Source organism: Oryctolagus cuniculus, chromosome 15 (assembly GCF_051225735.1).
Source record: "Oryctolagus cuniculus isolate XC-2025 breed Fujian yellow rabbit chromosome 15, ASM5122573v1, whole genome shotgun sequence".
NCBI lineage: Eukaryota > Metazoa > Chordata > Mammalia > Lagomorpha > Leporidae > Oryctolagus > Oryctolagus cuniculus.
The window spans coordinates 16441422-16455785 of NC_142881.1; the positions used below are offsets into that span (position 1 = coordinate 16441422).

Genomic DNA, 14364 nt, shown 5'->3' on the forward strand with positions numbered 1-14364 from the left:
TTGCTGGGGAAAGAGGGAAGGTAAGAAGAGCTAGAATTACTAGACCCTGACATAATTGATCCCAGCAGTTTTGCTATCAAATCTTGATTCTAATTTCACTTAATATAAAGAAAGTCTACTTTCCCTTTCCATCCCCCCCTCCCTCTCCTCCTCTCCCCTGCCCTACTCTGCCCTTCCCTTCTTTCCCCTTCCCATCCCATTCGAAAGGCAGAGAGACAGGGTAGCGGGGTGGAGAGAGAGAGATCTTCCATCTGCAGGTTCATTTCCCAAATGCCTGCAACAGTCCAGGGTAGACCAGGTCAAATTCAGGAGCCAGGAACTCAGTCTGGGTCTTCCATGTGGTTGATGGAGTCAAGTACTTGAGTGACACGAGCTGTCTCCTAAGGTGTGTGTTAGCAGAAGCTGGATCAGAATTGCAGTCAGGCCTTGAACAAGCTCTCTGATACGGGATGTGTGTGACCTAGTCAGTGACATAACCACTGTGTCATACACTGGCCTGGGAGCTCTAATTCTTTAGTAAAGGGAACCATTTCCAAAAAAAAGGACAAATTAGACCTAAAGCCTGAATGTGAAAACGAAGCAAACTCTTTTTTTAAAAATAAACTTTATTTTAATCGCATTAATTATTTTATTTCTAAATAACAAAGGTAGTAAATATTTCTTAGAGACAGTTTTGAAAATATGGAAAAGACTGGCTGGCGCTGCGGCTCACTAGGCTAATCCTCCACCTTGCGGTGCCGGCACACCGCATTCTAGTCCTGGTCAGGGCGCCGGATTCTGTTCTGGTTGCCCCTCTTCCAGGCCAGCTCTCTGCTATGGCCCGGGAGTGCAGTGGAGGATGGCCCAAGTGCTTGGGCCCTGTACCCCATGGGAGACCAGGAGAAGTACCTGGCTCCTGCCATCGGATCAGCGCGGTATGCTGGCCGCAGCGCGCCGGCCGCGCCGGCCATTGGAGGGTGAACCAATGGCAAAGGAAGACCTTTCTCTCTGTCTCTCTCACTGTCCACTCTGCCTGTCAAAAAAAAAAAAAATATGGAAAAGACTAAAACTCCCTGTAATTCTAACACAAAGAAGCAGTTATCATTTGGGAAAATTCTCTTGAACACTTTTGCCATTTCATTTTCAATAGCATGTGGTTTTGCTTTTGTTTGCTAAGCCAAAGAGCCGTATATGCAACCACCTTCAGGTATTCAAAAATATTGATCAACAATATATATGTGTGCTGAAATTACCTGAGGTCAGAGAAATAACCATTAGAAAATATTAGAGAGAACTGTATTTAGTGTTTGCACAAGGCCAGAAAAAGTGCCTGTTCCCTCCAGCCGGACTGGAACCACTTATAATTTACAGGACATCAGGGAGAGTCTGTGTCAGTCATGAGGGATGGTAGGCCCTAGACGCAGACTGCTCCAGATCCACCTAACAAATCATAAAGGCAAAGCTTGAAAGAATCAAATTGTTTCCCAGAAACTGAACTGTATCCCAGAACAAAGCTCAAGATCATTAGGAATGCAAAAGTATCTGGCACTCAATAAGGTAAAATTGGCAAAGTCTGGTAATCAATTTAAGATGATCAGGCATGCAGTGAGCAGGAAAACAGGCCATATAATGAGGAGAACAATCAATCAACCAGGACAAATCTAGAACTGCCCAGATGTTAGAATTGGCAGAGAAAGTTATTGAAACAGTGATTATCACTGTATCTTAAAGAAATTAGATGAAGATATAGAAAGGAATCAAAGTGAATCATTATAGATGAAAACTAGTGTTATAGAGAAACAGGAGTAATGAGAGGTTCAGTATTGCAGTGGAAAAGATTCATTGCACTTGAAGACATAACAATAGGGATGTTCAAAATAAACAGAGAGTGAAAAATGAATTAAGGAGCAAAAAGAGTGCCAGGAGACTGTGGGCAATTGCCATATGAAAATAACTGGAATCCTTGAAGTGGGAGAAAGAGACAGAAACAATATCTGAAGAAATAAAAATTTTACAAATTTATAAACCCAAAGGTCCAAGACTTTCAATGAACCTCAAACACAGATCTGTGAAGAGAAGTGCACCAAGACACGTCATAATCAAATTGCTCAAAACCAGCCAGTGGGGAAAAAAATAGATACGTGCAGAACACAGATAGTGACAATGGTATTGATGTCTTGTCAGAAATGCACACAAGAAAAAGTGAAGTCATATATTTAAGATACTGAAGAAAACTATTATTCAGAATTCTGCATGGAGTAAAAAGTTTCTTTCAGAAATGAAGGCAATTTCAAGACATTTTCAGACATGCAGAAGTTGAAAGCGTTCATCATCTTGAAGCTTGCACTAAAGGAAGTCTTGGCCGGTGCTGCGGCTCACTAGGCTAATCCTCTGCCTGCGGCACCAGTACTCTGGGTTCTAGTCCTGGTTGGGGCGCCGGTTCTGTCCCAGTTGCTCCTCTTCCAGTCTAGCTCTCTGCTGTGGCCCGGGAAGGTAGTGGAGGATGGCCCAAGTGCTTGGGCCCTGCACCCCATGGGAGACCAGGAGGAAGCACCTGGCTCCTGGCTTCGGATTGGCGCAGTGTGCCGGCCATAGTGTCCATTTGGGGGATGAACCAATGGAAAAAAGGAAGACCTTTCTCTCTGTCTCTCTCTTTCACTGTCTAACTCTGCCTGTAAAAAAAAATTTAATAAAAAAAAGGAAGTCCTTTAGGCAGGAGGCAAGTGATGCCAGATGGAAACCTGAATTTATAAAAGGAATGAAAAACACTGAAATTGCAACTACATGTATAAATGTATCAGATATTTTTCTTATTATTTAAAACATTAAAGGGACCAGCGTTGTGGCGCAGCAGATAAAGCCACCGCCTGCAGTACCGGCTTCCCATATGGTGCCGGTTGAAGACCAGGATGCCCTACTTCTGATCCAGCTCTCTGCTATGGCCTGGGAAAGCAGTAGAAGATGGCACAAGTCCTTGGGCTCCTGTACCTGCATAGGAGACCTGAAGAAGCTCCTGTCTCCTGGCTTTGGATTGGCCCAGCTCCAGCTGTCGCGACCATTTGGGGAGTGAACCAGTGGGTGGAAGATCTCTCTGCCTCTGCCCCTGCCCCTCTGTAACTCTTCCTTTCAAATAAATAAATAAACTTTTTTTAAAAAAGAATTAAAAATGTTGATCAAGCAAAAATAATGACAGTGTATTGTGCAGATGATAACAGGTTTATAAATAAGATGATTTCTAACAGTAACATAGTGTGCAGGAGAGGAAAATGGAGATATATTTTTGTAAATATATTATATGTGAAATAATATAATATCACTGGAAGTTAGACTTTAATATGTTAATCTTTAACATCTATATAAACGCTAAGGCAATGATTAAAATAACAAAACAGAGTTAGAACTAAAAGCCAACAAGGAAGATAACATGAACTTATTTTAAAAACTGAATTACTTCAAAAGAAGGCAGAAACATTGGAAAGGAGGAGCAGATAACAAGTGAGACCACAGGACACAAATAACAATATGATACATTCAAACCTGACCATAGCAGTCATCACATTAAATATAAATGGTATGAACACTCCCAACTAAAAAGCAGAGATTGTCAGCTGGACAAAATACAAAAGCCAACTCTATGCTGCCTACAAGAAAAACACTTTAAATATAAAGACACAAATAGTTTAAAAGTAAAAGTTTAGAAAAAAAGATACATTATGCTAACACTAATCACAAGAAAGCTGGAATGGCTGCATTAACATAAATGTAGATTTCAAAGCAAAGAATATTACCGGGGGTAAGGAAGCTCTTTTCATAATAATAAAGAGATCCATTGATTCTAAGAAGCCATAGCAGTCCTAAATATACATGCACCTAATGACAGACCTTTAAAATATGTAAGGCAAAAACTAATAGAACTGCATGGAGAAATGGACAATCCACAATTACAACCAGAGATTTAAATACCTCTCTCTCAGTAACTAACAGAAAACATAGGTAGAAAATCAATGAGGATTTAGTAGACTTGAGCAAAACTATCAACAAACTTGACTTGATATTTCTAGAATAATCCATTTAATAGCAAGAGAATATACATCCTCTCAAAGAGACATGCAGCATTTATCAAGATAGGCCATATTCTGGACCATAATAACAAGTCTTAATAAATTAAAAGAAACTCAAGTCATATAAAGAATTTTGTCAGAGAATAATTTCAAGTCTAATTAAAAATCAATAATAAGGTTCCCTGCGGAGGAAAAATTTGTGAGATAAATGAATGCTGAATGAAAGAGGAAATTCAGGGGCCAGCACTGTAGAGTAGTAGGCTAAGACTCTGCTTGCGGCAGCAGAATCCCATATACGTGCTGGTTCATGTCCCGGCTGATCCACCTTCCAATCCAGCTCTCTGCTTATAGCCTGGGAAAGCAGCAGAAGATGGCCCAAGTGCTTGGGCTCCTGCACCCATGTGGAGACCTGGAAAAAGCTCCTGGCTTTGGATAGGCCTGGCTCCAGGCCATTTGACCATTTGGGGAGTGAACCAGCAAATGGAAGACCTCTCCCTGTCTCTCCCTCTCCGTAACTCTGCCTCTCATATAAATGAATACCAGGGGATTCCAATTCAATCCCATCAAGGTGGCATGTACCAATGCCATCTCACTAGTCCCAGTGATCAATTTCTGTTCACAATTGATCATAATGATAGGACTAAGAACCAAAGGGATCACAGAAACAAGACTAGTGTCTGCAAATACTAGCTGATAGAATCAAAAAGGGAGAGAATGATCCAACATGGGAAGTGAGATACACAGCAGACCCATAGAATGGCAGATGTCCTAAACAACACTCTGGCCTCAGAATCAGCCCTTAAGGCATGCGGATCCGGCTGAAAAGCCCATGAGAGTATTTCAGGCATGGAAAGCCAAGACACTCTGGGGAAAAAAAAAAAAAAACCTAAATGAAAGATCTCCACGAGTGAGATCCCAGTGGAAAGAACGGGTCATCAAAGAAGGAGGTACCTTTCTCTGAAGGGAGGAGATAACTTCCACTTTGACCATGGCCTTGTCTAAATATGATCAGAGTCAGTGAACTCAGGGGGCTTCCATAGCCTTGACAGCTCATGACAAGAGCCTAGGGTGATTACTGATGCCATAAACAAGAGTGTCAATTTGTTAAGTCAACAACAGGAGTCACTGTGCACTTACTCCTCATGTAGGATCTTCGTCCTTAGTGTGCTGTACATTGAGATTTAATGCTATAACTAGTACTCAAACAGTATTTTTCACTTTATGTTTCTGTGTGGGAGCAAACTGTTGAAATCTTTACTTAATGTATGCTAAACTGATCTTCTGTATATAAAGAGAAACGAAAATGAATCTTGATGTGAATGGAAGGGGAGAGGGAGTGGGAAAGGGGAGGGTTGCGGGTGGGAGGGACGTTATGGGGGGGAAGCCATTGTAATCCATAAGCTGTACTTTGGAAATTTATATTCATTAAATAAAAGTTTGAAAGCAAAAAAAAAAAAAAGGCAAAAAAAAAAATGAATACATATATAAAAAAAAGAAAGAAAAAACTCAAAGATAAATTAGAAAGTTATTCAACTGGATGAAAACTAAAACCACAACATATAGGAACATGTTAGGCTGCAGGGCTTGAGAACTGTTTTTTTCTACCAAAGGCCATTTGAATATTTATAACATCATTCATGGGCCATGCAAAGTTATTAACTTCAACATTAGCCTGCTATATATTGAATTTCAAGTCCCACCTGTGGTTGCCTTGGAAGAGCCAGACCAGTTGATTTCGCAAGCATTATGGCCCTCAGGCTGGTTTTCCACCCCTGATAGAGGGAAATTTATTGTACTAAATGCCTATGTTGGAAAAGAAACAAGATTTTCAATCAGTTACCTCAACTTCCACCTTAAGGAACTGGAGAAAAAAGCAAATTAAATCTGAAATATAGAGGATATGAAATAACAGTAACTAAAGTGGAAGTCAATGAAATATAAAAGAGAAAAGCACTAGAGGAAAATCAATCAAACCAAACTTGATCCTTTGAAGAGACCAATAAAATTAATAAACCTCTATCTAGCCATACAGATTGGGAAAAATGAAAAGAAGACACAATTTTCCAATATTAGGAGACGCAGACAACTACCAATTCTATTGCTATTAAAAACTGTATTAATAATCTTGTTCCAATAAATTTATCTGCTTAGGTGAAATTGAAAGATTCCTTGAAATATACAAACTAACAGAGATCACTGAAGAAGAAATAGATAATTTGCATAGCCCCCTTAAACTACTAAAGAAATTGGAATTGTAGATAAAAATCTTCACATAGGGAAAGAAATGAAAATTATCTCTATTTAGAGAACATAATCCTACATATACAAAATCCTGAAGAATTCATAAAAAACTATTAGAGCTAGTAAACAAATTCAGCATCATACAGGATCAACATATAAACATTAGTCATATGTCTATGAGCCAGCAACAAATAATACAAAAATTAAATTAACAGTTCCCTTTAAAACAACACCCAAAGAATAAAATACCTAGGGATAAATTAAACCAAGGCAAAGTACACTGGAAACTACAAAAACATTACTGAAGAAATTAAAATAAAATAGAAAAAATATAACCCATAAATATTCATAGGTTGTAAAACTATTTTCAGATGTCAAAAGTACCTCAAACAATCTATAGCCTCTATATAATTTCTATCAAAATCCCAATAACTTCCTTGAAGAAATGGAAAATTCAAATTCATATAGAATTCCAAGGAAACCTTGTAATTGTAAGGAATAGCCAAAACAATCTTGAAGAACAAAAGTAAAATATTCAACACTTCTCAATTCTAAACCTTACTGCAAAGGTTCAATAACCAAGAATGTGATTCTATTATAAGGATAGAAAGATACATAGACTAATGGAATAGAATTTAAACCCATACATCAATGAACAAGGCCATTTAATGAAGAAAGGATAGTTGTTTCCAACAAGTAGTTCTGAGACCACAGAGTAGTTGCAGGTAAAGAATTGAAGTTGAACCCCTGCACCATACTGTATAAAAAAGTTAAGTCAAAATGAATCAGTGACCTTAATAGAAGAGCTAAAACAATACAACTCTTAGTAGAAAAACAGGGGCACAGTTTCATGATCCTGGATTTGACACGAATTTTTGGATTTGACAACAAAACACCACCACCAACAGCAACAAAAAATTAGGTATATTGGAGTCCATCAAAATTTAAAAGTTTGTGTATTAAAGGACATTATTTAAAAAGTGAAAAATAACCTACAGAGTGGGAAAAATATTTGTAAGTCCTGTATCTGACAGGGGCCTTGTATCCAGAATATGTAAAGAACTCTTACCATGTAATAACAAGAAGTCAAACAAAAAAGGACAAGGACTTGAGTAGACATTTTTCCAAAGGTATAAAAGTGGCCATTGAGCACGTGAAAAGTTGTACAACACCATTGTCACTAAGGAAATGTAGATTAGAATCACAATGAGAAACCATATTCACAAGGATGGCTATAATTTAAAAAGTGGAAAATAGCACGTGTTGATGAGGATGTGGAGAAACTGGAATGCTTTGCACTGATGGTGCAGTGTGAAATGGCTCAGCCACTGTAAGAAACTGTTTGTGGTTCCTCAAACAGGTAAATATAAAATCACCAGATGAGACCTCAATTCCAATCTAAGGTATATACCCAGATTTGAAACAGGTATTCAAAAAGAACACGTGCACACAAGTTCATACCAGCGTTGTTTACGGAAGCTTACATGGAAATAGACCAGTGTCCATCAATGGATGAATAGATAAACAAATTGTAGCCTATGCACACAGTGGAAAAACATTCAACTACATGATGGAGCGAAATAGTAATGTGTGCTCTAACTTGAATGAACTTCAAATGCTGAGTGAAAGAAATCTGACATAAAAGGCCACACATTGTATAATTCCATTTGTATGCAAAAGCTGGAATACAAACCCTAAAGGTGGAATGCGGATTGCTGATTGACAAGGGCTGTGGGATAGAGAACTGGGATAAACTGCTGAATGGGTTAGGGCTTTTACTCTTGAGTGAGGATAATGTCTTGGAACTGGATAGAAAAAGTGGTTCCTATCATCGTGAGTGCACCTGATGCCATCAAGTTGTTCACTTTAAAATGATGAATTTTAGTTTTCCTTAGGTGTATTTTAAAAAGTCAAGAGGCCATTTCAGTTTTCAGTAAAGGAATATTCAACCATATAAAGGTTTGTCCTAAATGGTTTCAGAGTTGCTTTACTTGTAACAGCCAAAGACTGGAAACAGCCCATAGATTCATCAACAGGGAAATGGAGTAGCTGATCATGATACATCCATACAATGGAGTACTACTCAGGAAGAAAAAAACAGTTTTCACATGCAGCAACATAGACGAATCTCAAAAGAATTATGCTGAGTGAAAGAAGCCAGACAAAAAGTTTTCATAATGTATGATTATATTTATGTAAATCATAATAAACCATAAGTCGTAATGTATGATTATATTTATATAAAATTCTAGAATTTCTCAAAATAGATCCGTGCTTGAATAGGGAAGTGTGAGTATATGGAAAGTGGGAGGCAGGGCAACAAGCAAACTTCTGAAGCCTATGAATATATTCTTTATCTGGATATGTGTAATGGTTTTAATTTGGTGCACACACTTATCAAAACTTATCGCATTGTCAACTTTAAACATGGTGGCCTATTGTGTGTCCTAATGCGTCAATAAAGCTTTAAAAAAAATCAGACACATTTGAAAAAAGTTAAACATACTCCTACTCTGTGATCCAGTCATTCTACTCTGAGGAAAAGTAAATAAAATATGTTTTTACAGAAATGTATGCACAGATGCTCATATCAGCTTTCTTTGTAATTCTGGAAACAACCTAGATATCCATCGCAGGTGAATGAATCCACCCATTGTAGCACATCCGTGTAAGGAGTTAGCACACAGCAACACAAGACACACATTTTTAAGATACAAAACAACAGTAATAAGTCTCAAAAGGATCAAGCTGAGTGGAAAAAAGTCAAGCAGTGCGTGCTGTGTGATTTTAGTGCTGAGAAATTCTGGTAAACACAAACTTAGAGTGACAGCAGAGCAACTGGGAAGTGGGGTCAGTGTTGGAGGGAGAGACTTACAAACAAGCATAAGAAAGTTTCCATGCGTGATAGATACGTACTGTGGTGATGGCTTCCCAGGTAAATGCAAATATCAAAGCTTGTACCATTGTCCACTTTCTGTGCAGTTTATTGTATGTCATTGGCTGAGAAACTACCATAAAGTCTCTAGAATGTATGACTGTGCACTCCACGCTCAAAAAGCTCCAAGGCTCACAGGTCTTAAGGGGTCAGTGCTGGCACAAAGGATGCCACTCTCCTGCGTCCTCGTCCTGCACCCGCGTGCCACCTCATCATCCTATTCTGCTCTGACAGTGCGCCTCCAAACTCCTCCAGCACCTTTGTTCCTGCCACCCCTTCGGCTGAGATGTGCTTTCACTTCTCACCTCTCTAAAAAATAGGTGCTGGGTGAATATTTTGGAGTTGAGTTGGATACTTCAGTTCCTAAATTACTTTGTCTTGGATTCATCTGCAAGGCATTGTGTCCATCAATATGAGCAAGGTTGTTTGAATCCTACACCTCGAGCTACCTTCATCGTAAGCCCCAATGAAATGTAAAGCAAGAATTTCATGTAAAATTAAGGAAAAAATCCCCACTCTTTTCTGAGTCAGGCTTTGTTATTGGCACCATCTGCAAGTGACAAATGGGCAATTTGGTCCATGGAATTCAGAGAAGGCTGAACTTCTAGACAGGTAAGCTGTTATGAATTACTGAACTGACTCCAACAGTTTCTGCCTCATTCTCCAGGTCAAGACTCATTGTTTCAGAAAGCCACCCGCTGTCCCCTTTAAAATCAATGTCTGTATCCTGGTTAGCTGGATGAGAATTATTTGTCATTTTCAATAAAAGATTTTTTTCTTCTAGGATTATGCCCCGTGGGTACCTGGACTCTTTTGAGGTCTGGGGTCCATTATGGCTGTCGGCTCTCACCTGTCAAAAGTCAGAGTTGAGCTTTAGTTAGCCTCAGACAACAGTATGAATCTTCGAATCATGACAGTATCGGCAGGTGCTCAGAGACACTGGTGAGGCAGATTGTGAGGTTCCTCCCTTTCCAGTCTAATGTTTCTCTCCACGCTCCTGAATCTGATGGTACCCATGGTAACAAGGATAAATCCAAGCAGCCTCTGCTCACCAAGTGCATGGAGATGTTGCAGAGACGCTTGAAGGAGCCATCTTCCCTGGGCTTTGCCTGTTTCTGCCCTCTAACGAGAGAGCCCTGGGAACATGGCAACACCACGGAAGAGAGAAAAGATCAGGGCAGAGAGCAGGGAGCTAAGGATAAAACAGAACCCAGGGACCTCTGCTGGCCCAGAAGAAGGATAGACAACGCCTGCTCCATGCCAAGGACATGCTATCTTCAGAGGGGCCTGTGAGGCCAGCACCAGGGGCTCTCTTCTTCACTTGCATTGGCCAGCTACATGGCTTGTTCCTAAGGTTGCCTGATGCTGGGGGCTGACACTGGCACTGTGACACTGAATCTGAGAGGTAAAGGCCTTTCCTGGACAGCTGCTGGCAATCCCACGACCTACACATGGAATGATACATCGGACTGGGGGAGAAGGAACAGGTGACAGCTTTGGAATTAGCTTTGGAACTAGGGATGAGTTGGTGACCGACTTTTCCCTGGAATTAGTAAGACTCAAAATAGCAAGTCCTGAAAAGGAAGATGCCAGGGCAGCCCTGGATCAAGTGGGGAGGAGGCAGGGGGTCCTTTGTCTCCTGAGATGTTGTGATTCCTCCTCTTCTGCTTCCTCCCCTTTCTCAGCATAAACCCAATAATTCTTCCTCCAAAAGGATGCGTCTCCCAGCAATTCTTTAATCATATGCATATGAGTATATATGTATTTACACACATACACACACACAGACATGCAAGAGGTCTTCAAAGAGTTTGCAAAAAATGAACATTATCTTTTAATTCCATTTTCTACAAATATTTTGAAGCATCCTCTAAAGGCTTCAAAAAGTTCATGGGAAAATATAACTACAAGATAATGAGAATTGTCCATGAATGTTTGGAACCCTGAATACATGCATATACACACATAGTTTAAACAGGGGTGAAAGCCTTACGATGGAGACCAGTTCTCAAAGCATACTTTGGTGGTTTATCATAAGTATGTGGTAGCTATTTGAAGATCAGTAGGGGAGCCATCCTGCACCCTGAAATCATCCCAACCCAGTCTAGGAAAACACGTTCTGCCTTGAGGAGTGCCTGCAGAATAGCAGAAGTGATGATGTGAGCAAATGGCAAGCTTTCCGGGACTTATTAAGGGCGTGTAGGAGAATTACTGCCCGCAGCCTCATCAGGTGCAGTGAGCCCTAATGCCTGGGAAAAGGGCCCAAAGGCCTTTGTTCCTTAAAGAGAGATTCTGTGCAAGACAGAGGACAATAGCCTACTTAAACTTTGCCCACCCCTCATAACATAGAGCCAATGTTAAAAAAAAATTAGCTCTAAATTTTTGAATCAAACCCATGGGATCCATCCTGGTTTCACCACCTGAAGGACGATTGGGATGCACCGTCTCCAGCTCATCACCCTGCCCCCCACTCCCCAGCTCAATCCTCGCAGGTGGGACTGGGCCGCTTCTCCCAGGCAGTATTTAGACTAGCTCCAAATCAGACCACAGGACTGTGCAGGAGAGATACACTGTGGGCGACATATTTCACAGTGCAGTGTTTACTAGAAGTTATTCATGGCTGTTCTTTGTCAAAAGGCCAAAATCATTTTTTTCTTGGTAAAAATACTGAAGAATTTGCAAAGCCTTTGCAGTTTATAAAATTCATTTACATACATTATTTCTTCGATGTGTCAGAACTATCCTATTGTGAGTTAGCTGGTTTTACACATAAAAAACTGCATTTAACAGAGGATGAGCCAGGTGGCTGGCCCCTGGATTCCCAGACAAGCCCCGGAGGACACCACACCGGTGCCCATGGTCACTTCCTTTTGATTGCTGTATGTAGAGGATGGTAAAGTGAGCTCCTGATCTTCCAGTCTCTGTGAAGGACCCCAAAGTCACAGATTGGGGACCGCTGTGCCCTCAGCTCCCCATCCACCATAAACCGAGATACTGGATAAGGAATAGGGTGTGGTGGTTCAGGGTGTTAGCGCTGGGTTCTGTCGGCTATGAGAGATGGCACTGTGAATCCATTATAATGCCTCTCGCTGCCCGTTTCTTCATGTATAAAATGGAGGTGAAAATATGACACTCCTCCACCTCAGAGGATTACGATGAGGGTTCCTTCTGATAAGCAGCACTCAGGGCATCATAGGAGTTCAGTAAATACCAGTTATTAAGTCCTTCCCAGGTTGACTATTCTGGGGTTCTATGGTTGTTCAACAATGGCTAGCATTTCTTGGGTATTTAACACATTCAAGGCAATTCTACATAATATGCAATTATGTACTCCAAAGGGTTTATGGAAATTGGAATTAGAATATAAGTTTATTTTGGTGCAAAAATTGTTGAAATCCGTGAAAATGAGAGGTTCTCAAAAAGCTCATGAAAAATATGTATTATGAAAAAATGATGCATGGACTTCAAAAATTTTTTGCACCAAAATAAACTTTTATTCCATTTTTCATGAACTTTTTGAAGGACCTTCCTATACATATATTTCATATATACCCATATGTATGAAATTCCTTAGATTCTCAAAACAATACCATAAAGCTCATATTATTTTTACAATGGCAAAATACTCAATTACAGACAAAGAAACAATTATTAGAGAGATTAATCAACTTGCCTTCGATCACATAATTAAAGAGGCAGAATTCTAACTTGAGAGTTGGCCTTAACCACTTTGCTCTTCCACCTATCTGAGAAAGAATAATGAAATCTTTTCAGAGTTCTGTTTACATTTATTATCATCACCTCCAAGCTAATAAACCTTTCCAATTTAGCTCTTTGATGTCACGCAGGAGAATCTCCTCACCATCGCTGTCTAGCCTGTTGGTTGTAATGCCATTTGGGATTTGATGAATATGATACTAAGTGATCCTATTTCGTTCTAATTATATAGCTTAAGAAGCTTAGGGAGAACAAGCCCAAGGCAGTAATAGGATTCCTCTGCAAAATTTTCAATTGCAAAAAAGCTTCTAAATCACCACAAACTTGCACACTCAGCCACACCATGCAGTGCTTACCGCAAGCCTGGAGGTTGTTTATCCGGTTCTTTCATAGGAAAGTGCCCTGTGCTGTGGTCTCCTGAACTCACCTGTTCTCTGTAAGCTCTGGTGCCAGGGTGAGGGTTAAGTACAAGTTCTACCTGAAATCTGAACCAGCAGGAAGTTCTCGAACGATAACCCTTGGGAGGATTTTGCTCCTGCCCCAAATTGGAATGGAAGCTGATGGCCTCCGGGGAAACCCTGGGCTTTCATTCCTCCTGTGGCTTGGCACAGAACTGCCCTTTGTATTCCAAGCATCTAGCACCAAAAACTGAAAGCAAACAAGTCATTAAAAAAAAATTCCTACTAGACTTTGGACAACTGCCGCAATAACTCTTACTGAGGACAGTACCAACCTGGCCTTGACCTTCTTCAGTGACTGCCATTGAAACCATTCCTTTGCTTCCCACCTATCCATATCTTACCAATATCCTCCTGGATAGCGTAGGAAGGAATCCTTGGTACCAGACGAGGAGACAAAAGCTGGCTTCTCCAACACCCTTGTACATGCCAATAGGTTCTAGGCAGAGTTTCTCATTCACCCCTAACAGAGCTATTGTCAACAACAGCAGGTGCGAGGTGTTCTCTCCTGCACAGCCACCCAAAGGCTCTTCAAAATAAGGTGTGTGAATGGCCACTTTTAGATCTACTGAGAAACATCTGGCCATCTAAGGGCCTTAGATATATTTTAATTTATATTACAAACTTTTAGGGGAGAAGAGGAAGTACTAATGAAATGTATCCCGTGGAAGTACAGAATTGTCGTCTTTATTCTCCCAGCTGTATTAGCTGGGCTTGGAATTAACTCTTCCATGTATTCATTGTATGGCCCTGGCAAGTTAAGTTCTCTGAGTCAGTTTCCTTGTCTGCAAAATGGGATGAATTTCTAGGATCTTTTTTTAAAAATTAAGTAAGAGTTCACATAAACGAGCATGCAGCACAGTGCTTGATCTATGGTTAGCAGTTACCAAGATTACTGCTGTTTTTCTCTTTTGTATCCCGTGGAGTTTGAAGGTGTTACTGGATCCTTCATTTAGCACACCTAGCTGGGCTT

At 40.3% G+C, this 14364-nt stretch overlaps 1 protein-coding gene across 8 annotated transcripts in view; it reads right to left on the reverse strand.

The window, feature by feature from the left end:
- The window catches only part of PLEKHS1 (pleckstrin homology domain containing S1), a 34339-nt gene extending 20823 nt beyond the window's left edge, over nt 1–13516 (reverse strand). For 2 of the 8 annotated variants that reach the window (XM_089314330.1, XM_070057192.2), the window contains exons 1-3: nt 13290–13516; nt 12890–12962; nt 10020–10066 (exon numbers count right to left, since the gene is read on the reverse strand). In XM_089314330.1, the coding sequence (XP_089170456.1) occupies nt 10020–10047 (28 nt within the window). In that variant the 5' untranslated portion in view covers nt 10048–10066; nt 12890–12962; nt 13290–13516. The remainder of the gene's footprint in view (nt 1–10019; nt 10067–12889; nt 12963–13289) is intronic. The other 6 variants (XM_089314333.1, XM_089314331.1, XM_070057193.2 and 3 more) reach the window with 5 other exon arrangements.
- Between the last annotated feature and the right edge of the window lie 848 nt (nt 13517–14364).